The 25,734-nt window shown below is 50.9% G+C and overlaps 1 protein-coding gene across 1 annotated transcript in view; it reads left to right on the top strand.

Annotated features, from left to right (window-relative positions):
• Positions 1 to 25,734, top strand: part of MYO9B (myosin IXB) — a 92,719-nt gene that overhangs the window by 54,688 nt on the left and 12,297 nt on the right. Inside the window, exons 11-24 of the mRNA XM_023738760.1 lie at positions 643 to 784; positions 1,825 to 2,029; positions 3,641 to 3,719; positions 6,757 to 6,870; positions 10,376 to 10,415; positions 11,480 to 11,602; positions 13,727 to 13,807; positions 14,271 to 14,381; positions 16,503 to 16,625; positions 17,908 to 18,057; positions 18,139 to 18,305; positions 19,047 to 19,901; positions 21,304 to 21,370; positions 21,523 to 21,647. Of these exons, the coding sequence (XP_023594528.1) occupies positions 643 to 784; positions 1,825 to 2,029; positions 3,641 to 3,719; positions 6,757 to 6,870; positions 10,376 to 10,415; positions 11,480 to 11,602; positions 13,727 to 13,807; positions 14,271 to 14,381; positions 16,503 to 16,625; positions 17,908 to 18,057; positions 18,139 to 18,305; positions 19,047 to 19,901; positions 21,304 to 21,370; positions 21,523 to 21,647 (2,382 nt within the window). The remainder of the gene's footprint in view (positions 1 to 642; positions 785 to 1,824; positions 2,030 to 3,640; positions 3,720 to 6,756; positions 6,871 to 10,375; positions 10,416 to 11,479; positions 11,603 to 13,726; positions 13,808 to 14,270; positions 14,382 to 16,502; positions 16,626 to 17,907; positions 18,058 to 18,138; positions 18,306 to 19,046; positions 19,902 to 21,303; positions 21,371 to 21,522; positions 21,648 to 25,734) is intronic.

Raw genomic sequence — 25,734 nt, 5'->3', positions numbered from 1 at the left:
GTGTCATAGCGTGTATCAGTGCTTCACTCCTTTGTGTCACTGAGTATATTCCACTATATGGATGGACTGCATTGTGTTTATCCATTCATCTGTTGAGGGACACTTGGGTTATTTCCACCTTTTGGCTGTTGTGAATAATGTTGCAGTGAACATTGGTGCACAAGTTGTCTGTTTGAGTCCCTGCTTTCAATTCTTTTGGGGATATACCTATGACTGGGATTGCTGGGTCACATGGTAGTTCTGTGTTCAACCTTTTGAGGAACCACCAGACTGTTCTCCTCAGCAGCTGCACCATTTTACATTCCCACCAGCAGTGGAAGGGGGTTCCCGTTTCTTAGCATCCTCACCCTCAGCCTCTTTCTACCAGGCTGCAAACGCAGCTGCTGGCAGCTGCTGGCAGCAGTAGCAGGCTCCTGGCATACTCAGCGTGTGACAACAGTGCTCATTCACTGCTTCGTTTCCATGCCCATCGTCCACAGCTTGGCCAACGGCAGCCTATGCCACAAGTGTTCCCAGGAATGCCTGCCTGCACAGAATATTCTGGCACCTGCCTGGCCTGCATGTCGAGGCTCTTGAGCATGGAGTCTGGAGTGCATGACTGGCTGCTTTTCTGCTGCTAAAGGGCCTACATTCTCTCCCCAGCTTCCCCCATGCCACGAGCCAGACCCTGCTGGCCAAGTTCAAGCAGCAGTACGAGGACAACAAGTACTTCCTGGGCACGCCTGTAATGGAGCCTGCCTTCATCATCCAGCACTTCGCAGGGAGGGTCAAGTACCAGATCAAGGTGCGTGTCCACTGTGGGGCCCCCACAGAGGCAGCCGAGCCCAGGGCAGAAACCTCTGTGCCTGGGGCTTTCTCAGGCCAGGCCCATTTACCCAGGAGTTCCTGGGTGCGCAGATGGTTCACATGCTTGGCAGCTAACCGAAAGGTTGGCCGTTCGAGTCCACCCAGAGGAACCTCAGAAGAAAGGCCTGGTGATCTACTTCTGAAAACTCTATCATTGAAAACCCTGTGGTGCACAGTTCTACTCTGACACACCTGGGGTAGCCATGAGTCAGAGTCAACTTGTCAGCAACTGGTTTGGTTTTTTTTATTATTACCATCATGGAGTCCCTGGGTGGTTCAGACAGTAAACATGCTTGGCTACTAACCAAAAGGTTGGAGGTTTGAGTCCACCCAGAGGTGCCTCGGAAGAAAGGCCTGGTGATCTGCTTCTGAAAAATCAGCCATTGAAAACCCTGTGGAGCACAGTTCTACTCTGACACACATGGGGTAGCCATGAGTTGTAGTCAGCTCAACAGCAACTGGTTTTAATCAGTCACAGTGGAAATGACATATAGAACTTAACCATCCATATGGGGTCACCGTGAGTCAGAATAAATTCGCTGGCAACAGGTTTGTTTGTTTGTTTGTTTTTTAATACCTGTTGGTAGTCCACTGGGTGGTGCAAACATTAAACTCACTTGGTTGCTAACCCAAGAGTTGAAGATTCAAATCCACCCAGAGGTGCCTTGGAAGAAAGGCTTGGCGATCTGCTTCCAAGACACACCAGTCATTGAAAAAACGCTATGAAGCACAGTTCTGCTGTGACATACATGGGGTCACCATGAATCAGAGTTAAGTCGACGGCAGCTGTTTTGTTTTTGTTTTTTTTTTTTTTTGGTCCTGTGCTAGATGCTGGACGGGCTCCGGGGCCCCTAACCCTGCCCCAAACCCTCGTCTTCATGGTCAGAGGCCCCCTGCGTGGGACCTGTTCTGTGTGATTGAGATACCCCCACCACCACCCCTCTCTGTACCCACTTCGTTCCTCTCCTCTCCCGACAGGACTTCCGGGAGAAGAACATGGACTACATGCGGCCTGACATCGTGGCTCTCCTGCGAGGCAGTGATAGCTCCTATGTACGCGAGCTCATTGGCATGGACCCCGTGGCCGTGTTCCGCTGGGCCGTGCTGCGGGCCGCCGTGCATGCTATGGCTGTGCTGCGGGAGGCTGGACGGCTGCGGGCTGAGAGGGCCGAGAAGGCTGCAGGTAAGCAGAAGGAGGGAGCCGCTGCCCAGCTCTTGTTGAGAGTTGTTTGCTGCAGTCTAGTCAGCCCTGGCTCATGGTGACCCCACACACAACGGAACGAAACGCTGCCTAGTCCCAAGCTATCCCCATGATCGGCTTCGGATCAGACCATTATGATCCGTAGAACTTTTGCAGGCTGCTTTTCAGAAGTAGGTCACCAAGTCTTTCTTCATAGTCCATCTTAATCTGGACACTCCCCTGAAACCTGCTGAGCATCATAGTAACACACAAGCCTCCACTGACAGGCGAGTGGTGGTTGCATGTGAGGTGCATTGGCTGGGAATGGAACCCAGGCTCACCCCCATGTTCCCCTCCCTCATACCTGCAACCACTAGTGTTGTTTGTGTTTCTGGATTTGCCTGTCCTGGACATTCCATATAATGGAATCAGACAGTATGTGGCCTTTTGTGTCTGGCTTCTCTCACCGAGCATAATGTTTTCAAAGTTCATAAATGTAGCGTGTATTGCTGCTTTATTCCTTTTCATGGCTAAGTAGTATTCCATTGTCTAGACAGACATTTGAGTCGCTTCCTCCTTTTGATGATTGTCTTGTTTTGGTTTTGACCTTTGTTTTTTCCTGAAAACACAATCAAGACTGGATTGTTTACAGCTAAAATGCTCTTCTGTGAGCTAGAGTATACTTGGGACCTGTTGTGGTCATGTCCTTCACGTGAGGTGTATGGTTTACCCTTGCCCATCCCTAGAAGGTGGGAATGCGTGTCCCCATTTTTCCAATAAGGAACCTTCTAGAAGGGCTGAGTGACTCACCCAGGGTTGCATGGCGCTGGCCTTCTGTGCCCCACAGTGCTCTATTTCATGGAAGTTGTTGATTAAAAGGAACTCAAAAAAGGATAAAACCTTTACCAGAAATAGAAAATAAATGGTGCTCTTTTTGAAGCGCATCAACCTCTTCATAATTCTCTGCCCAAATTTGAGTCATATGTTTTTGTTTTTATTTATTTTGTTGTTGAAACTGTACCTAGCAAAAACATACATACCAATTCGTTTCTCCATGTACAATTCAGTGACATTGATTACATTCTTCGAGTGAGTTGTGCAACCATCCTCACCCTCCTTTTCTGGGTTGTTGTCCCATTAACAGAAACTCACTGCTTCCTAAAGTTCCTATCCAGTCTTTCGAGTTTCTGTTGTCAGTTTGATCCCATACAGACAGATGTTAAAAGAGCACAGTGCTCAAGATAGACGTTCTTTACTAGTTAAGCTAAACTGTTGTTCGGTTTTAATATCACAGATTGTTTTTTGAGATTGACTAGCATAAGGCTTGCAGCTAGGGTCCCTGCGTGGTATAAATGGTGAATGGCGTGACTGCTAACCGGCAGATTAGAGGTTGGAAGCCCCTCAGATGCTCCTCAGAAGAAAGGCCTAGCAACCTACTTCTGAAATATTAGTCATTAGAAACCCTATGGAACAGTTCTACTCAGCATACATGGGGTCACCATGAGTCAACGTCGACTCAGTGGTAACTGGTTAAGGCTCACAGCCTCTATGGGGAAGACGAGGTTCACAGGCTCCAGGCGACCCACCCTACCATGCCCACTCTGTCCCCGGCAGGTACAGATGGCTCTGGCATCCGAAATCACCCAGGAGAGCCTCAGAGAACAGCCAGCACCGCATCGGAAAAACTGTACCGGTGAGCAAGACCTTAGTCCATCCAAATCAGAGCCTCTAGAAAGAGTCCCTGGGTGGCACAAATGGTTAAGCATTCAAACACTAGCAGAAAAGTTTGGTGGTTCAGACTTACCCGGAGACACCTTGGAAGACAAGCCTGGTGATCTGCTTCTAAAAGGCCACAGCCCTGAAATCCCTGTGAAGCAGTTCTGCTCTGGAGTCATGGGCTCACCACAAGTTCGAATCAACTCAACAGCAGCTAATAAGAGCAACAATAACACATTTCCAAATCACAGCCTCTAGACAGCAGTACTATTTAAAACAGCCCCAGAAACCCCACCTTCCACACCAAGGTGTGGCCGCTGCCCCGTATGAGTGACCAGTGGCATTTGGACGGTGTCCTTCTCCACACAGCACAGCATGGGTGATGTGGGCTCCATTCACAGGGGATCCTTCCCGTGGCCAGGAAGGGCTGCCAGTGGGTGGGCCAAGGGCCAGAGAGTCCTCCCTTTAGTCCAAGGTCCCTGGGTGGCACAAACGGTTTGTACTCAACTACTAATCTAAAGGCTGGCAGTTTGAATCCACCCAGCAGTGCCACGGAAGAAAGGACTAGCAGTCTGCTTCCGTTAAGTTTACAGCCAAGAAGACCCTATGGAGCAGTTCTACTCTTACACATGGGGTCACCGTGAGTCAAAATCGACTCAGTGGCAGCTGGGTTTTTTGGGTCCTCTTAGCCTGGGCAGGGGTGTCCTGAACAAGAATCTGCTAAGTGACTTTCCTAGCAAACACAGACACCTCGCTGCTGCATGTGAGATGGCACCGGGTATGTTGCGGTCAACTAGCAGTGACTGCGAGTCCCTGGGTGGTGCCAATGGTGAAGACACTCAGCTGCTGACCGAAAGGTTGGAGGTTCAAGTCTATGCAGAGGCATCTCAGAAAAATCAGCCATTGAAAACCCAGCAGAGCACAGTTCTACTCTGACACACATGGGGTCACCAAGAGTCAAAGTCAACTAGACAGCAACTGGTTTTAGCAACAACCGAGGGTCCCCATATACCCCAGAACATACTAGTGCTGGGGGATAAAACTGACCAGCAGATGGGGTGAGAGACCCCAATACAGTGCAGTCAAGGCCACGCTGGACAGATGTCCAAGTGGTGACAAAGCCAGGGGAGGGGCACTGCCTTGCATCCCTGCAGAACTAGGTGGACTGAGCTGAGAAGGGACCAATTGAGCCAGATGAGGAGAGCAATTTCCCTGCCAGCCATGGGAATATTATGTGCGAAGGCCTTGGGGCAGCCATGTCCCTGCTTTCTTTCTCAAGATCCACAAATCCCATAGACAGTGAGTCTCGAAATTTTTGAGTGTGAATAAGTCATTTTTAATTTTTTTTTGAGTCCTTTGTAATAATACTTCTTCAAGAGATAAACTGTGTCCATGAAGGTAGAGCTAGCACCTGGGTAAGTGACTATGATACATTCATCTGAAAGCACAGTGTATAATTTTCCTGCTTTTAACAGTATGTATTTCTAAATCAACTTTTTCACTCAAAATGGGTCAAAGGTGAATGTGTCCCTCTATTGCTTGTGTTTTGAGGTTTATTTTTTCCCAAAGGGGCCTTTGACCCATTGATCTCCCCAGGGCCTAGCTCCTGGCCACAGATCCTACCAGGGAGTGCGTTCAGTTTATACAGCTTCTCCCTTTCAGCTGCTCAATGCTAGATTTCTCATTTGACGGCTCTGAGGAGTTCGATATTAACGCTTTTGAGGACATCATTGCTTTCTATGAAAGCAAGAAGTAAGTGGAAGCGAGGGCCTTCAAACCCGAGACCAGGGAGGCACATGAGAGGAGTCGTCTGCCCTGGCACGAGATGTAGTGTCAGGGCAGGGAGACAGCAGATTAGGGGGCACCAGGGCCTACAGGAGGACACGCTCGCCAGATTTGGCCGGGGCAGGGGGTGTGGGCTGTGGCAGTCGCACGGAGCAGCTCTGGGCACAGAGTAGGCATTGTCTGAGCGCAGGTGCAAAATGTGACGCCTCTGTTATCTTTGCTCTGTGCCTCCCTGGAGAACGAGGGCGCGGAGGTAAGTGCGGCCTCTGGTCTGGTTCACACGGTCTGGTGCATGGAACACGAATGAGGGGGTGCTGCTCGAGTCCTTCCACCACTGCCTTGAGCTTAAACATGCATGTGAAACAAACAAGACCAAATGTCCCATTTGGTCCTAGAATCATTCCAGAAAATTCTATTAAGACATACATTCTTTCTACATTCTTTGTTAATTATTCATTTTAAAAGCCCTTAGTGCCAGAGTCTTGGGCCTAGAAAGACAGCTCAGGCCTGACCAACAGCAGTTGAACAAAATGAAGCTGATAAGATTGGATTCGTCAGGGTGAAGATCCCCTTAAATTGGGTTTTTTCCCCTCGGCACTGCTGATGTTTGCTTCCAAATCATTCTCTGGGGAGGGGGCCGCCCTGTGCACTGTCCAGTGTTGAGCAGCATCCCTAGTCTCCACCCACTCGATGCCAGTAGCACCCCCTCCGTCAGGTGTGACAACCACAAACATCCCCAGACCTGGCCAGTGTCTCCTGGGGGCAGAATGGCCCTCATTGAGGATCACCATATTAAACTCTGGCTTGTCTATTCAAAGTCATCTCTCCCAGGACTTTTCAGGAGGCTAACAGGAGGTTGACATTTGGTCCCAGAATGGTAATCGGAGAGCAGTTTACTTCTTCCCGTGGAGACTCTTTGGTCTTACTTCTTCCATGGCCCCTTGCTGCTTTTTTCAATGATCTGAGGTACCATGCTACAAAATCCACTCTGCTCGACGCCCCTCGGAGGGAGACTGCCCCTGGCCGAAGCCCCTTCCAGGCACAGGAGGAAAGGCAGCGGCAAGCGGATCCCCGACGGGGTTTTGTGCACTGACCACACTTGCATGTTTTGGCTCTGGCGGCCAGGGAACAGTTCCAGCAGCACTGGGACCCCGAGGTGGCGGGCCTGCTGCTCTAACTCCATCTTCTCTCTGTCACTGCGCCCCCTCCCCCCACCCCCGGCTCCCCAGAGACTTGCATGACCAAATCATCAGGACCATCAAGGGGCTGCCCTGGCAGGGCGAGGACCCCCGGCGGCTTCTCCAGTCCCTCAGCCGGCTCCAGAAACCCCCAGCCTTCATCCTGTGAGTCCCTCCTGCGGCCGCGCGGCCCCTCCTCCAAAGTGCAACAACTGCCGCCACCACCTCTGGGGCTCCAGCCGGCCGCCCTCCCTCTGTGGCTGGGTTCCCCGGCATTCCTCACTAGCTGCTAAAAACTATGCTGAGCTCTTCCGCAGCTGTGTCTGCAAGCCAGCCGTGGCTAAACCGCCTTCGTAACAAGCCTCAGTGTCTGCACTGCAGCCTCAGTACCCCACTGGGCAGCTTGGCCAGAATGTGCATCTAATTGTCTGCCCGCTCCACCCCAAACGTGTCCTGTCAACATGTAGAGCAAAGCTTGCTTCTCCCTCTGTCTGAGTCAGGGTTCTCTAGAGAAACAGAACCAGTGGGATATATTTAGAGAGAGAGGGAGATTTACTTCAACGGATTGGCTCATACTATTGTGGGGGCTGGCAGGTTCAAAATCCATAGGTCAGGCAGCAGGCTGGAGAGTCCTGCAGGCATGGGTCCCAAGATCCAGAGGTGAGGCAACAGGAAGAGTACAGGGTCAAAAGAGAGCAAGTCCTGCCAAAATAACTATTTGTAGTCTGAAGGCAAAGCATACCCTAGGGAAACTTCCCTTTGAACTGATAGATTGATTACATTAGATGACATTATGGAAGGTTTATTACATTACATTGCGAAACAGCAACTAGAGTAGCATTTGGCCAAACCATTGAGAACCATGTCCTAGCTAAGTGGACACATTAACCGTCTTACCCGTCTTGACCGTTGTTAGCATCTAAAGAAGCCCATCTGGGGGAGGGAGGGTTTGTGTGCCTCCACCTGAGCCACGCATGGCTCCAGTTTTGTGAACTGCAGTGGGATATGTTTGGAAGGGTGCAGAAGTCACACAACCCAGGTTTGGTCCTAACTTCCTACCACTAACTCACCCAGTGGCATGAACTAGAAGTGGCTAGAGGGCTAGTAGCATTACTCCTCCATCTGCAAAACGGGGGTGATGGTTCTCATGCCACTGTGGCACGAACCCAGTGCCAGGCAGGAGACAGCTCAGCCGATGCACTCGTGCGATGACTATCCAATCGTCAGGGGCCACTCTGGGTTCAGGCCAGCCAGGAGCAAAGCTTGTCCCAGCCAGGGAGGCAGTTTTGAAATTTGTTTTGTTGTGCCTTATTCAACTCCAGAGTCTCTGGGTAGCACGAACAGTAAACATGCTCTGCTCCTAACGTTCAAGTCCATCCAGAGGTGCCTCAGAAGAAAGGCTTGGCAATCTACTTCTGGAAAAATCAACCACTGGAAACCCAGTGGAGCTCAGTTCTGCTCTGACTTACATGGGGTTGATTTGATGGCAGCTGTCAGGTACTTGACCCCACAAGGATTACAGTGAAACCTAATGCCATTAGAATTCACAGGCCACACATGTAGCGCTGGCATTTTGCACATCTGCAGGCTACCATTTCCTTAGCCAGTTGTAAAAACGAGCCAAGCTGCTCTCTTTTGTATTTTTGTTTTGTCTACAAGGTTCAGTGACATGTCTGAGAATGTTGGGGGAGGCAGCAGGAGGCAAAGGGGACTGTCCCCCACCCCCAGCCAGAGGATCGGCTTTTGTGCTTCAGTTTCACCAGTGTGAGTCCAAAGAACTTATTGTCATGCTAGCTGCCATCAAGTTGGCCCCGACTCATGGAGACCCCATGCATAACAGAACAAAATGGTGCCTGGTCCTGCACCATCCCCATGATCGGTTATGGATCAGACTGTTGTGATCCACAGCATTTTCATTAGCTGATTTTCAGAAGGAGATCTCCAGGCCTTTCTTCCTAGTCTGTCTTAGCCTGGAAGCGCCACTGAAACCTGTTCAGCATCATAGCAACACACAAGCCTCCACAGAGGTGTCTGCACATGAGGTGCATTGGCCGGAAATTGAACCCGGGTCTCCTGCATGGAAGGCGAGAATTCTACCCCTGAACTACTATTGCCTCATAAAAAAGAGCTCTGGGGGCTCGCTGGGCTTTTGCCAACGTATAGCAAATGGAACTAGAACGCCTAGTGGGTGTACAAACTGCTCTCTTGTTTTTTTTGTTTTTTTTTATTGTGGCAAAATTATATACCAGTAGTCCCCAACTTACAATGGGATTCCGTTCTGACGACTCCATCATGAGTCAGTTCTGACTTTTAGTTTTCATTATTACTGCTTTTTATTACCAGTATCTTTATAAATCCAATCTTTGTCTTTAGGGGTTGGAAACATTGCACGTAAACTTACAGATATATTTTAATACATACATAAATACATCTATTAAAAAAATAGACGACCTTGGCATTTTGTCAGTTGTGATAATCACTCCACTTGTGGAAGGTTCTGGATCATCTGGATTATGCCTCGGAACAAGGATGGCATTTCCAGACAGAAAATTAGTGAGAGTTGTTTGTATGGTCCTTTTACGCACTGCAGCATCGTATGTAGTATGTATTACTAACGATAAGGTGTACAAACAAAAAAAGATGGTCGTAAGTGCAGTTCGTCATAACTTGAACACATCGTAAGTTGAGGACTACCTGTCTAACAAAACATTTGCCATTTCAGCCTTTTTTTTACATGTACGATTCAGTAACGTTAATTACTTTCACCATGTTGTACAACCATCACCACTGTTTGTTTCTCAGTTCGTGGTCTCTTGATGCTCCAGTCAGTGCATCCCATCATCAAATTTTGGGGATCTGTCAGCTCCTCTTTAGCCACCCCTGTGTAGAGGAACAGTCCCTGGGTGGCACAGATGGTTTTCACTCTACTTACTAACCTAAAGGTGGTCAGTTTGAACCCACCCAGTGGCACTGCAGAAGAAAGGCCTGGCAATCTGCTGCCATAAAGATTGTTAGCTGCCATCGAGTCGATTCTGACTCATGACTACCTTGTGTGTGCAAAGTAGAACTGTGCTCTATAGGATTTTCAGAAGCAGGTCGCCAGGCCTTTCTTCCATAGTGCTGCTGAATGGACTCGAACCGCTAACCTTTCAGCTAGTAGCCAAGCATTTAGCCATTTGCACTACTCAAGGACTCCCTCTGTAAAGATCACAGCCAAGAAAATCTTATGGAGCAGTTCTACTCTGACAAACATGGGGTCGCCATGAGTTGGAATCGACTCAACTACGTGTTTGGGTTTTTTCTGTATGTGAGGATGAATGTTCCACCCCTTTAATGACCAGTGGGCCGTTCCTCCCCAGATATCCCGAGTGACCTCCCCCTAGGTCATGCATAAGTCTACTCAGGGTCAGCCGGAAGCAGAGTCCAGCAGCTGCCTGCCAGGTGAAGCTGGTGTCCACAGATCAGCCCCTGAGAGGCCTTCTTCCCCATGCCCACAGGCAGCGGCCCCCAGGGTCCCCAAGGGTCTGGCAGTGGCCTTGTTGCACTTGTCCTCTTTCTTCCACTCTCTGCTCTCGCTTGGTCTAACTCGCAAGCCATGGCTGGCTCAACTAACCCAGATACTGACACCGTGTTCCTCATGTTCATGAAACAATTTTTAATATTTTGACAGGAAAAGTAAAGGTATCAAACAAAAGCAGATCATTCCCAAGGTAAACACGCGCGGCACGGTGAAAGATGATGTCTTGTTCTTGCTTGTTCTGGAGAACACCTGGCTGGAGTTTTTTTTTCTGAAAATGGGGGGAAGGCACTTGTAACTTCTTAAGCTTCTCGGGTGTTTTCTTCTTCACAAGTGTTGCCCCCCAACCCCGATTCTTTTTTTTTTCTTTTTTTTTTTTTTTAATTTCTCATGTTGAAATGATTTGGAGCTGTCTTTGTTTGGGCTTCTTGGAAGCAGAGCCTGAGACAGGGATATTTGCACAAGTGATGGATGGAAGGGAACTCCTGGACCTGAGTGGGGGCTGCGGGGAGCAAAGGGGGTAGGAGGGATGCTAAGCAAGGGCACAGACTCAGCTGGAGCCCGGCTCAGCCTAGTCCCACGGGGAGCCCTGGAATGTGAATAGTACCTCAGAGCTTGCTTTACCCAGTAGCAAGGGGCCTAGCTGTTATATCCCCTTATCGATCAGTAATTGGCTACAGGTCACCCCAAGGGGGGCGAAAGAGGGCACAGCCCCTCCCAGGCATCTCTGGGAGAGGAAGCCCCTCAGCCAGGGCAGTCATACCAGGACGAGGCAAAGGGGCCACAGCCCTGCAGCTGGGTGCTCTGTCTAGCTTCTTAATCCTCTAGAAACTTCAGGAAGCTTCTAGAAACACAGGGACAGTTTCATTCCGGTCAGCAAGTGAGGTAGTTCTGGCTCCTCTGTTCAGCTGGGTTGGCATCTGGGCAGCACAGAAGGGCTTGGTCCTCCCTGACTTGCCTGAGATAAATGGTGACGAGCATGCTGCTGAAATGCGGCCCTTGGTACCCGTGAGTTTTCTCTACTAACCCCAAGAAAAAGAAGACAGGGCATCCTCTGGGCCATGCAAGAGGCTGTAGCCAGCCCCCTCAGACGCCACAGCCAAAGGTCACCCCAACAGGCCTCCCCCATCCAACCTCAGCAGCTGAGACCATGAATCTTAGCGTCTGCAGTGGGGTGCTGGCTCAGGAATGTGCCCCCCAGTGCCCATTGGGAGTTGGAGGGCAGGCCAGACCCTAGACCCCATGCATCTGTCCTAGAACCTATTGGACTCCAAGTCCCTGAAGCTCATCATTAGCATGACCCTGCATGACCGTACCACCAAATCGCTCCTGCACCTGCACAAGAAGAAGAAGCCACCCAGCATCAGCGCACAGTTCCAGGTGGGCGGCAGCAGGGGAAACTGAGGCAGGGCGGGGGGAAACCAAGCCAGGGTGGCACTCAGCTCAGCCTGGGACCCGTGTGCCTCACTAAAGACAAACTCCAACACAGGCAGCTTATCCATTATCCCAGGTGCCCCGTGGCAGCACTGCTAACGTTTGGTTCCAGAACCTTCTCTGTGGTGGGGGTCATCCTGTGCACTGTTGGGATGTGCAACAGCATCCCTGGTCCCCACCCACTCAATGCCAGTAACACCCACTCTCCCAGTTGTGACAACCAAAAAGGTCCCCAGACATCACCAGTATCCCCCGGGGTGGGGAGGGGGTGCAGAATTGCCCGCAGGTGAGAACCACTGTGTTACAAGCCTTGTGGTCAGCACACTGGTTAGGGGATTCCACCGACCCCTAATACACTCTGTGTTCAGTGATCGTCTGACCTACTGAAGTCCTAGGATGCTGCATACATTTAAATACACAAACTGAGTGGGAGGGAGGAAGGAGGGAAATCACAGAAGCTGGAGGATCCCACTGGTTTATATTGTCTAACCCACCAGGAGTTTATTCTGGTGTATTGTGTGAGGTGGGGATCAAACTCAATTTTTCTCCCCCAAATAATTAAAACAGCATTTCCCCACCTCAGCTCTGCTGACGTTTGGGGCTGGATCATTCTTTGGGGTAGGGCATGCTATGCACTGAAGTGTGTTGAGCAGCATCCCTGACCTCCTCCCTGGGGCACAGTCACCCCGGGTGAGAACCCCTGGGTTACGGAATTCCACTGAACTCGAAGAGACTCTGCGTTCTCTAATTATCTGACCTGCTGAAGTCCTCGAATGCTGCACACATTTAAATCCACACACTGAGTCGGGAGGGAGAGAGGAGGGAAATCACAGAAGCTGGAGGGGTCACCCTGGTTTAAACCATCTAACTCATCAGGAATTTATTCTCATGTATGGTGTGAGGTAGGGATCAAACTCACTTTTTTTTCCCCCAAATAATTAACGCAACATTTCCCCACCTCAGCATGGCTGATGTTTGGTTCCGGATCATTCTCTGTGGTGGGGGCTATCCTGTGCACTGTAGAGTATTGAGCAGTTTCCCTGGTCTCCATCCATTAGATGCCAGTAGCGCACACACACCCTTAATTGTGACAACCATAAACTTCTGCAGACATCGCCCAGTGTCCTCTGGGGGTAGAATCACCCTGGGTGAGAACCACTGGGTCACAAGCCTCATGGGCCAGCACGTTGGTTAACAGAACTGTTGAGCTGAGCCATGTAGTCACATCTCCCTTTTTCCCTGGCTGCCAGGAAGCATGGGGACAGATTTTTAGGGGGACAGCAGCTGTCAGCCTCACCATTTGCTTTTTCGGTCCTTCCTGCTTTCCTCCATCTGAGCTCTGTCCCCACTCTGACATGTTATCAGACCTCAGGGTACACATCCTTTGAGGGACCTCCTGCAACCCTTTAGGAAAGAGTGTGGTCCCTTCTGGGTCCAAGACTTTTTTTTTTTTGGTGAAAATATACACAGTAAAACATAGGCTAATCCAACAATTTCCACATGTACAATTCAATGCCGTTGATTATATTCTTCAAGTTGTGTGGCCATTCTCGCTATCCTTTCCTGAATCATTCTGCCACCATTAACATAGCCTCACTGCCCCCTACGCTTTTCATCTGATCTTTCAAGTACTGTTGTCAATTTGATCTCACATATATAATTCTTTAAAAGTGCAATGCTTGAGGCAGATATACTTTACTAATTAAGTTAAACTGTTGTTTGGTTTAAAGATAACTTCAGGAGCCAAGACTCGTTGACTTGTTTTAATTCCCCGGAAGGAGTTGGGCCCACACCCTCCCCCTTCCACCTGAGGTCCAGGCGAGAGCCTGTGGGAGGTGGCAGCTCTTAGCCGTGGGGGTGCCACAGACCCCTTGGGCTCCCCAGGGTATCATAGCCTCTGATCTGAACATGTGGCTTCAACTGCCATGTCCTACCACCTGGGACCTGCACTGTGACCTGTGTCCCCTCCCGTTGACGGCACAGGGTGACCTGTGTCCCCTTCAGCAAGTGGTACACTCTTGGGGGTGTCTAGGCCCAGCTCAGCACTGAACCTTCTCTGTCTTTCCCTAGACATCCCTTAACAAGCTCCTGGAAGCACTGGGCAAGGCAGAGCCCTTCTTCATCCGCTGCATCCGCTCTAACGCTGAGAAGGTGAGCATCATTGGGAAACTGAGGCCTGGCAATGGCCAGGCTCCTGGGGTGTTCCCACCTCTGGTGGCCCCCAGGGAGGACAGGGAGAGTCTTTATATCCTGAGTATGGGTGTCATGGCTGCAGCCAGCTTGAGGGAAAGGCCAAGTCGGGACGGGATTCTAGGAGCTGCACACAGGGCGCTGCAGCTGGTCACGGCCCAAAAGGGGAGCAGACAGAGGGTCGGCGGGGTGTTTTCTGAGTGTAAAGGACCAAGGAGGGACGACAGATGCAGAGAGAACACGCGGAGTGAAGGAAAGGTGGATGCAGGAGGCCCTCCAAGACCCCAGCACTGCATGCGCCCAATCGTACTGGGATCCTCCATAACGGGGGCTACATAGAAACTAGCACCTCGTCTCCGTGCCATTGATGGCTCACGTGCACACTCAAGGCCACGCTCCCTGATTGCTCTCCGTGCCATTTCAGAAGGAGCTGTGCTTCGACGAGGAGCTGGTGCTGCAGCAGCTGCGCTACACGGGCATGCTGGAGACTGTGCGCATCCGGAGGTCGGGCTACAGCGCCAAGTACACCTTCCAGGTACTGCACGCATGTGTGCACAGGCAGGTGTACACACACAGGAACACGTGCAGATGTGCACACATTTATACTCAGGCGCAGACATGCACGCACGTAGGCGTACATAGGCACTCACGCAGGTACACACACGGACACATGCAGACACATGCATACTTGCACACGCATGCACACACACTATACTGGTCTCCTAGGACTTCCGTAACAAATTACCACAAAGTGAGTGGCTTTAAAAAACAGAAATCTATTCTCGCACAATTCTGGAGGCTGGAAGTCCAAATCAGGGTGTCGGCCGTGTGGATTCCTTCTGAGGCTCTGAGGGAGAATCTGTTTCAGGCTTCTCTCCTGGCTCTTGGTGGCTCCAAGCGTTCCTTGGCTTGCAACTGAAACGTCCCATGGCATCCTTCCTCTGTCTGTGTCTCTTCTCCTCTTGTATAAGGATACCACGCACAGGATTAGGACCCACCCTGCTCCAACATGACCTCATGTTAACCTAACTGATCACATCTGCAAAGACTATGTTTCCAAACAAGGTCACGTTCACGGGTACCAGGATTAGGACTTCAACATATCTCTTTGGGGGACACAGTTCAATCCACAAGAGAGGCCATCCTGTGCACTGTAGGGTGTTGAGCAGCATCCGTGCCCTCCACACACTCGATGCCAGTAGCACCCCTGCCCCGAGTCTTGACAACCAGCAATGCCCCAACACCTCACTAAATGCCCATCCCCCACACGGTTGAAATGGCTGCGGTGAGGGCCCTGCGTTCCAGTGCAAGCTGGTGAGCACAGGGCCAGGGCCGGAGATGATGGCATCGGAATCTGGGCAGCCTTGGAGACCTCACTGAATCATCCTCTTCTCATCCACAGAGTGGAAACCCCATCCTTCTGACCCTGGCAGATATGAAAGGGAAAACTATAGGAAGGGGGAAACACTGGGGTGTTTTACTAACGCATGGCTCTTAAGGGAGCCCTGGGGGTGCAGTGGTTAAGCATTCAGTCGCTAACCACAAGGTCGGCAGTTCAAATCCACCAGCTGCTCCTTGGAAACCGTATGGGGCAGTTCTACTCTGTGCTGTAGGGTCACTATGAGTTGGAATAGTGGCTTTTAAGTATTTGAAATGTCTCTTCACTTAAAAGGCACATCCTGTTTAGCAGTTCCTCAAAAAGTTAAACATAGACTTACCATATGACCCAGCAATTCCTCTCCTGGGTCTGTACCCAAAAGACTTGAAAACAAGGACTCAAACTGAGACTTGTCCACCCGTGTTCATAGCATTACTGTTCACAGTAGCCAAAAGATGGAAACAACCCAAACGTCCATCAGCAGATGAATGGAGAAGCACAATGTGGTCCATCCAGACAACGGAATATTTCTCTACCATAAAGGGACCTAAAGTCCTGATACATGCTACAGCATGGATGAACCTTGAAAACGTCATGCTGAGTGAAATAAGTCAGACACAAAAGGTCACATTGTATGATACCCCTTCTGTGAAATATCTAGAATGGCAAATAGAGGCAAACAGAGACCAAAGTTAATTCCTGGTTACCAGGGGCAGGAGGGAGGGGGAAGAGGAAGCCATCATTTAGGAAGCAGTGAGGTTGTGTTTATGGTGATAGGGAATGTGGCAGCAATGATGCATGATGGTATACAACATGATTAATGTAATTGATAGTGCTAAATTATATACCTGAAAAATGTTGAATTGGTCAAGCAAGAAAGAAAGGCAGGGGACAATGTGTATGATACAATCTCAATTAGGATTTTTCTTATTTTTTTTTTTTAAAAAAGGGCAGATACCCTCAGTTGTGGTTGAAACCTTGAATAAACCATAGATTGTGAGCTCCCAAGCAGCCCGTCTCCTAGACACCCCAGAATAGTGCTGGCTCTAAACAGACCCCAGTGGATACTTGCTGATGGAAAGAAAATTCCAGAACTCTGTGCCTACAGCTGCCTTAAGATTTTGACTCTTTTAGAAAGCCCAAACTGTTAGATTTGTTAAAAGAGCATTCACATTCAACGAAGCCATGACCTTGGAAACGAGGCCTGGCCAGGGAATCGCTGGAGCTAGCCTCCTTGTAGTTGCTGAAAATGTTCTCACCTCTTGTCCAAACCCCCAGGACTTCACGGAGCAGTTCCAGGTGCTTTTGCCCAAGAATGCCCTACCCTGCAGGGAGGTCATCTCCACGCTGCTAGAGAAGATGGCCGTGGACAAAAAGAACTACCAGATCGGGAAAACCAAGGTCAGCGCCCACACCTCACGCAGCCCTCTCAGCCACATGTAGGTCTCCTCCTGGCCCCAAGCCACAAGGCCACTCTTAAAAATAAGGGGCTTCGTGTAGGAAGTGGGTTTCCTGGGGCCCAGCACTTCACTCCCTTATAGAAGGCAGAGCTGTGGGACTACAGGGCAGGGGTTCAGACTTCTGGTGGCCCTGGCCAGATTCTCCAGCAGGGCTTGGAGAAGCTGCTGGACTGCCCTGTTTCCCGTCTCCTCACCCATGGGACAGGGACCATCGTACTGATCTCATAGGGTGTTTGTTGTTAGCTGCTGCTGAATCAGCCCTGACTCATGGCGACCCTGAGCACAGTGGCACAAAATACTGCCCAGTCCTGTACCATTCCCATGATCAGTTCCAGATCAGACCATTGTGACCCATAGGGTTTTCACTGGCTGATTTTCAGAAGTCGAGCACCAGGCCTTGCTTCCTAGTCCCATTAGGGCTTCACCGGAGTTTTTAAAATCCCCTACAGTTCCTAAAAAAAGTTAAACATAGAATTACCGTCTAACCCAGCAATTCTGCTCCTATGTATCTTCCCGAAAGAATTAAAAACAGGTGTCCAAACAAAAAATTGTACACAAAGATTATAGTAGACATAGTCACAATAGTCAAAAGGTGGACATGACCCAAATGTCCATCTATGGAGAAACACAATTTAGTCCATCCATACGATGAAATATTATTCAGCCATAAAGAGGAATGAAGTACTGATACATGGATTAAACCTCAAAAACATGGATTAAACCTGTTATGACATGGATTAATCCTCAAAAACATTATGCTGTGTGAAATAAACCAATCATAAAAGGTCACATACCCTATGTTACTACTTACATGAAATATCTAGAATAGGCAAATGTATAGAGACAGAAAGCAGGTTAGTGGTTGCCTAGGGCTTGGGGCTGACTCAACAGCAGCTAACAACAGGACTTGGTGGGAGGGGGAGTGACCGTTAACGGGTATAGGGTTGCCATTTGGGGTGATGAAACTATTCTGGAATTAGATAGAGGTGATGGTTGCACAACATGGTGAATGGACTAAATGCCACTGAATTGTGCTCTTTAAAATGGTTAATTTTATCTTATGTGAATTTCACCTCCATAAATTAAAACAAACATAAGTCTTCCTTGGCCAATCAGTGTGCCAGCTGCCTGGGTCTCCTTCCTGGGGTGGGCTGTACAAAGGGATTTGGGGTGGGGGTGCCGTATAGCTGACTGTCTCTGCCTGCCTGCCCACCTCTGGCCAGGTGTTCCTGAAAGAGCTGGAACGGCAGGCCCTACAGGAGACGCTGCACAGGGAAGTCATGCGCAAGATCCTGCTGCTGCAGAGCTGGTTCCGGATGGTTCTGGAACGCCGGCACTTCCTACAGATGAAACGGGCAGCCGTCACCATCCAAGTACCATAGGACCCCGGGGTATGTGGGGGGATGTCCAGGGTCACCCACACTCAGCCCTGACTAGACCCTCTGCCCTCCCAGGCCTGCTGGCGTTCCTACCGAGTCCGGCGGGCGTTGGAGAGGACACAGGCAGCCGTGTTCCTTCAGGCCGCATGGAGGGGCTACTTGCAGCGGAGGGCCTACCGGCACCGGAGACAGAGCATCATCCGCCTGCAGAGCCTCTGCCGGGGCCACCTGCAGCGCAAAAGGTGAGCAGAACATTCTGGAACATTCCAGAATGTTCTGGAAGCTGGGACCAGAGAGCTGCTTGAAATACTAGGAGGCCATTCAGGAGGCTGGCAGGGCCAGGGGATATCAGGTAGCAGGAACCATACATTTGCTGAGGAAGCCTCAGGTTGGCCAGGGATTCCTTCCACCAACCCATTCTTGGCCAGTCAGCAGAACACCCGGATTCAAGGTTGAGGGAAGAGCTGCCCAGATTCCCCACATACTCATACTCACAGAGCTCCAGGCATTCACTACATTGACACTGGGGCTCCTGCTGCTGTGCAGGCATCCACAGCTCCAAGACCAGCCCTCTCCTCCAACCATGCTCCCCTGCTGGCCATCCTGTGACCCCTGACCCCACAGCCCCTGCTAACATTCAGACCCATATCTCCACTGCAAACTAAGGCACCAGTCTGGCACTGACCACACACGCAAAGACTCTCCCAGGGAGTTCACCAAGGATATAGCCCCAAATAGCCCCTGAGGGAACCCCAGGGGTCTGCCTGTAGGACCCCACCCCAGAGCAGCACTAACGAGGGTCCCTCTCCCGGACGATGAGCCAGGCCAGACCCAGAGCAGCAATGAGGGTAGTGCTATGTCCTCTGTCCTGGTTGAGGTTACCCCCAGTTCCCTTCCAACCTAGCTGACCACCGCCCAGGCCAGTCTTGGAGGGTAGGCACCTGTGTCTGACTTGGGGTCTTCCCTTTCCCCCTTCCCTGCAGCTTCAGCCAGATGGTCTTGGAGAAGCGGAAGGCAGAAGAAAAGGAAAGAGAGGCACAGCTTGCCGCAGGGGAAGCCACTGAGGAGGCCAGTGGGGAGCAGGAGCTTGGGCACATGCCGTCTGAGGTCCCTGAGCCCCTGGCCATGTCGGAGCCTGAGCCACAGCCCAGTGATGGGCCCCCCACAGTGATCTCCCACCCAGAGACAGAGACCCCAATTCCAGAGAAGCCCACCCCTTCCCAGAAACTGCCAGCTGAAAATCACGAGAAAGCCCCCAGCAGCCGCGAGAAGCGCGAGTCGAGACGGCAGAGGGGCCTGGAGCATGTGAAATTCCAGAACAAGCACATCCAGTCCTATAAGGAAGAGAGTGCTCTCCGAGAAGCTTCCGGAAGGGCAGGCCCAGAGCAAGAGGAAAACCTTCTGGAAGACCAGAAGGACAGCAGGGAAGAGGGTACCCCCTTGAATGCACAACTGGAGGCTGAACCCATATCCCCTGCAAAGCAGCCCCTGGACATTTCACAGGCTGTAGCAACCAGTGAGACCCCTGTGGACGCCCAGGAGGGGAGCCCAAGGCCTGACCGCACAGAGCGGCCCAGTAGCCTGGCCCTGGACAGCAGAGCTGGTGCCCCAGAGACCCCCAAGGACCGGAGCAGGCCAGACGCCAGCCCCCGGGACCAGCCTGACAGCCCTAGCACCTCAGCCCAGATCCAGCGGTACCGCGAGGCCGACTTGGATCGGCTGGCCAGTGCCGTGGAGCTGTGGCGCGGCAAGAATCTCATGAACACCAGGCCCTGCGCCATGCTGAGCCAGTCGCTGGACCTCAGCGAGCACCGCCGGGATGCCCTCACGCCCACAGAGTAAGCCCGGCACCTGCTTGTGTGTAAGCCCTGGGGACCTTCAGTCAGGGTAAGGGGCAGTGGGGGCTGTAGCCAGGCCTGGCCCAAAAACCGTCAAGCAGGTCCACACTCAGGAACACCACCAGAAGTGTGGACGCCCCAAGGAAGCAGAGGGTTGTAGGGGACAGGTGAGAGGCTCAGAGAAAATGAGGCCCCAACCCAGGACCCTGAGCCCTTGCAGAAACGGTAGGCTGTGCTCACACAGGAATCCCCTAGCCCAGCGAGAGGCCTCTCGGCAAGGTCCTGGGTCCACAGACCTGCCACCCTCTGTCTGGGCCTCAGCTTCCTCACCAATGAACCGATTGCTGACACGGTGACCCCGTGTGTGTCAGTAGAACTGTGCTCCAGAGGGTTTTTAATGGCTGATTTTTTGGAAATAGATCACCAGGCCTTTCTTTCAAGGCACCTGTGGGTGGACCCGAAACGCCAACCTTTCAGTTAGCAGCTGAGCACATTCACCGTTTGTACCCCGAGGGACTCCCCCAGTCAATGAATGGGGGCTCGTTGCACTGAGAAGGGGGCACAGCTGTCAGCTCACTGCCTCACACATAGTAAGGAAGATATCATTGACTCTAGCTTTCCAGCCCCTTGGAGTTTCCAGCTCCAAGTTTCCAGAGTGCCTGCCTGGGCAAAGAAAAGAATAGTTGGAGGAACTACTTAGGCCTTGTAGGAAAACAGGGTTTCTCTTCCTCAGCACTGCTGACATGTGGTTCTAGATCATTCTCTGTGCTGAGGACCGTCCTGTGTACTGTGGATTGTTGAGCAGCATCCCTGGCCTCCACCCACTTGATGCTCACAGCACCCACCCTTAGTCGTGACAACCACAAATGTTTCCAGGCATTGCCAAGTGTCCCCAGGGGTCAGAATCACCCTCAGTAAGCACCCCTAGGTTCGGGGATCCCACTGATCTCCAAGCGACTCTGTGTTCCATGATCATCTGACCTTCTGAATGACGTTGCGCACATTTAAATCCACACACTGAGTGAGGAGGAGAGAAATCAGAGGCTGGAGGAGCACCCCGGTTTGTACCGTCTAATCCATCACGAATTTTTTTGTTGTACAGTGTGAGGTAGGAATTGAACTCAAGTTTTTTCCAAATAACCGATGCAGGAATTCTCTGTCTCAGCACTGTTGACATTTGATTCCTGAACATTCTCTGGTGGTGGCCATCCTGTGCACAGTAGGGTGGTGAGCAACATCCGTGGCCTCTTCCCACTCGGTGCCAGCAGCACCTCCTAGACATGATGCTCCAAAATGTCCCCAGAAGTTGCCAGTATCCCCTGGGAGCAGAGTCACTCCAGGTGAGAACTGCCAGCCTAGGGCTGACTTCTACAAACATTAGCCTGTTTCTGTGGTTTTACAGAGAGAGACGCATCTCCTTATCCACAAGTGACGTCTCCGGCCTCCTCCCATCTCCAGCCAAGACCCAGGTACGGTGTCCAGCGTGGCGTGCACTCTGGGGTCTCTTTCACAGCCCCTCCCAGCCCGCACAGCCCTGCAGGGAGGGCCGTTTGGGAGCCAAGGGTTGGGGTATGTGGTGGGGTCTTGCTCTCCCTTCACTGACCCAGCCATCTCCTTGCAGTCCTTGTCAGAAACAGTGGACGGGGAGCCCAGCTCTAAGAAGCCAGTGGTCCAGAAGAAAAAGTCGGGTGACTCGGCCTCCATCACAGACGCGAGGCTGTACCCTAGTCCCCAGGCCGACTCCAAGTGAGTGCGGAAGGCAGCGGGGGAAGGGATGGGCAGGGTGCTCTGAGTCTCCGGCACGGCAGCCTGCTCTCCCTCACCACTCATGTGGACTAAGCATGATTGGGCAGGTGTTTTCTCTACACGTCCCCACGGTGGCTTGCAACCGCCCACCAGTGCCTGGAGCTGCAGCATGGCCATATCCAGCGAAGTACGCAGCTGAGACCTAGTTCCGGTGGGGGCCACCTCCTCTGGGCCCACAGATGACCAAAACCAGAGCTATTGCTGTCAAGTCAGCTGTGACTCACGGTGACCCCATGAGTATCAGGAGAACAACTGTGCTACACAGGGTTTTCAAATGGTGATTTTTCAGAAGTAGATCGCCAGGCCTTTCTACCAAGGTGCCTCTGGGTGGATTTGAACCCCCAACCTTTCGGTTAGCAGACAAGCACGTAATTATTTGCACTGTCCGGGAACTACCAACAGGCATACCAAACCAAAAACCAAACCTCTGGCCGTCAAGTCGATTCTAACTTACAGTGACCGTATAGGACAGAGTAGAAACTGCCCCACAGGAGTCCAAGGCTGTAGTCTTTACAGAAGCAGACTGCCACCTATTTCTCCCAGGTAGTGGCTGTGGGTTCAAACCACCAACCTTTCAGTTAGCAGCTGAGCACTTAACCAGTGCACCATCAGGACTCCTAATCAATAGGTATAAAACCAAACCCATTGCCACTGTGTCGATTCCAACTTTGTTTTTTTACCAATAGGTGTAGGAATGGTTAATTTTTATCTCACATAGCCACTGTGATTGATTAAAAACAGTTGCCGGATCAAGTCAACCCCTAATTCCTGGCAACCCCAGGTGTGTCATAGTAGAACTATGCTTCCTGGGTTGTCTTTTCTTTTTTTTTTTTTTTGTCTTTTTTAAATTTTATTGTGTTTTAGGTGAAAGTTTACAACGCAAATTAGTTTTTCATTCAAAAATTTATACACAAATTGTTTTTTGACAGTGGTTGCAATCCCCACAACATGTCAGCTCTCTCACCCTTTCGCTTTCCACCCTGGTTCTCCGTGTCCATTCATCCAGCTTTCCTGTCCCTTCCTGCCTTCTCAGCTTTGGTTTTGGGCAGGTGTTGCTCATTTGGTCTCGTACACTTGATTGAACTAAGAAGCACGTTCCTCACGTGTGTGATTGTTTGTTTTATAGGCCTGTCTAATTTTTGGCTAAAAGGTAGACTTCAGGAATGGCTTCAGTTCTGAGTTGGCAGGGTGTCCTGGGGCCATAGTCTCGGGGGTTCCTCCAGTCTGTGTCAGACCAGTAAGTCTGGTCTTTCTTTTTTGTGAATTTGAATTTTGTTCTACACTTTTCTCCCACTCTGTCCTGGACCCTCTGTTGTGATCCCTGTCAGAGCTATTGGTGGTGATAGCCGGACACCATCTAGTTTTTTGGGCTCAGGCTGGTGAGGCTGTGGTTTATGTGGTCCATTAGTCCTTTGGACCAGTATTTTCCTTGTGTCTTTGGTTTTCTTCATTCTCCTTTGCTCCAGAGGGGATGGGACCAATACACGTATCTCATCTTAGATGGCCACTGGCAAGCTTTTAAGACTGCAGACACTACTCACCAAAGTAAGATGCAGAACATTTTCTTTATGAACTATGCTATGCCAGTTGACCTAGCTGTCCCCCGAGACCATGGTCCTCAGTCCTTCAAGGTGTTTGGATGTGTCTAAGAAGCTTCTGTAACTTTGCTTTGTTCAAGGTGTGCTGACTTCCCCAATCCATAGGGTTTTCAATGGCTAACTTTTCAGAAGGAGATACCTCTGGGCACCTCTGGGTAGACTTGAACCTCCAACCTTTCAGTTAGCAGCAAGCACATTCACTGTATGCAGGAACCAGACAGATGGATTCTATTTGGCTCTTTCTGGAATCAAAACCAGCTCCCAGTCCACCCGTCTCTACCCCTGGGGACCCTTCCTGGGCCCTCAGATAGAAAATGCTGGGTTGAGGCCTGGTCCCCTGGAAGGCCCTGTGAAGATGTTTCATATGGGTTCTGTCACAGAGCAGAGAATGGGACATGGAACTGATGAGCTCTGATCCAGAACGCGAGTAATGGGGGGGCTAAGGAAGGGTGGTGCGTGGGGGCTCCCCACCACGGAGAGACCCCAGACTCCTCATCCGTGGAGTGACAGGCTGGCAAGGAGGGAGGTGAAGGGGGAAGGGCCCCAGCCATGCGGAGAACATCCGTCGCCTTCACTAAGGACACAAAAGTTGGCAACATGTAGAGGGGGCCAGCCCCTCTTCAGATCTTGCCTGGGGTCAGGGCTAGAGACCCTAGGGAGTAGGGAGGAGGCCATCCTGGGTGCTGCTCCTGGGGCAATCTCGAGAAGAAGGATGGTCACATGTGGTCAGCACTCAAGTGGCCATGACGGCAATGCCCAGGGTGGTAGCATCCACCCCAGAGGTGGCCTCCTTACCCCAGGCTCACAAGGAGCCAGGCTGCCTTCCAGATGGGGAAGCTGAGACACAGGAGGCAGCTCGTCAGGGCACCCCGGCTCTTCCTCAAATCAGTCATTAATTAGCCATGAGACAAGCCCATCCTTGTCGCGAGAGCTATCCCCAGCCGTGGTCCTGGCCACCCCCCACGACCAGGCTCATCCCTCCCCAGCCCCAGTGCCAGCAGCTGAACCCCCGGAAGCAGTCCCACGTGCCAGGGGTGCGCAGCGTCTGCCCCCCAGTGCAGCAGAGCGTCCACAGAAGCCTTGCACCAGGGTCACTTTCTTCTTTTCTTCTGATCATGAAAGTGACACTGGTTCACTGAAGAAAATTCAGACACAGGGAACTTGTGTGCTAGGAAATTGAGAGTCCCCACCATCTCCCCCACTTCCCTGGTGAGTGTCCTGGGGCCACCATAACAAATGACCACAAACTGGGTGGCTGAAAACAACATTCATTCATTCTCTCTCAGTCCTGGAGACCAGAAGTCCAAAATCAGGGTATCGGCAGGGCTGCACTCTCTCCGTAAGCTCCAGGGGAGGATCCTTACTTGTCTGTCTCAGCTTATGGTGGCTCCAGACTGTCCGGGGCTTGTGGCTGCATCACCCAGATCTCTGCCTCCATCGTCACATGGCCTTCTTCTCTGTGTGTGTCTATGTCTTCTCGCCTTATAAGGACACTTGTCATTGGACTTACGGTCCACCAGATAATCCAGAATGATCTTATCTTGAGATTCTTAACTATGTCTACAAAGACCCTTTTACCAAATGTCTTCAGTCTCCTAGGGCAGCCGTAGCAAAAAATACCACAAGTAGGTGCTTTAAAGAACAGAAGTTTATTGTCTCACAGTTTTAGAAGCTAAAACTCCAAATCAGGGTCACAGCCTCGTCGATTCTTTCTGTGAGCCACTCTCCTGGTTTCTGGCAATCCTTGGTGTTCCTTTGCTTGTAGACAGGTCCTCACATGACATGTGTCTTCCCCCGTGTGTGTGTGTGTATGTGTGTGTGTGTGTGTGTTTCCCTTTTTATAAGACACCACTCAAAAGGGATTAGGTTTAGGACCCACCCTAATGGGTCCCATATGGCCTCATTAACATAACAGAGAAAACCCATATGTCCAAACGGGGTTACTTTCACAGGTACAGGAGTAAGGACTTTTATGTATCTTTTTAGGGGACACAGTTTAATCCATAACACCAAACAAGGTCACATTCACAGGTTTTGGGGGCTAGGATATAGACATATTGGGGGGCAGCCACCATTCAACCCACTATACCCAGTAGCCACGGTTCATTGTTGGGTGTTTTTTCTTCCTGAATTTTTTCTAGGCTTCTTGTTAGTTGCCATTGAGTCAGCTCTGACTCTTGGCAGCCTTAAGTACAACAGAACAAAACGTTGTCTACTCCTGTCCCATCTTCACAGTCATTGGTACGTTTGAGTCCATTGATATGGCTGTTGTGCTAATCCATATCATTGAGGTTTCCCTCGTTTTCACTGATCCTCTAATTTAAACGTGGCCAAAGTAAGTGAGTCTTACCATCTTCCCTTCTAAGGAGCATTCTGTTGTATCTCTTTTAAGACAAATTCATTCAGTCTTCTGGCAGTCCACAGCATAT

The sequence above is a fragment of the Trichechus manatus genome, unplaced genomic scaffold, assembly GCF_000243295.1.
Source record: "Trichechus manatus latirostris isolate Lorelei unplaced genomic scaffold, TriManLat1.0 scaffold00122, whole genome shotgun sequence".
NCBI lineage: Eukaryota > Metazoa > Chordata > Mammalia > Sirenia > Trichechidae > Trichechus > Trichechus manatus.
This window is presented reverse-complemented; position numbering and strand designations above follow the sequence as displayed.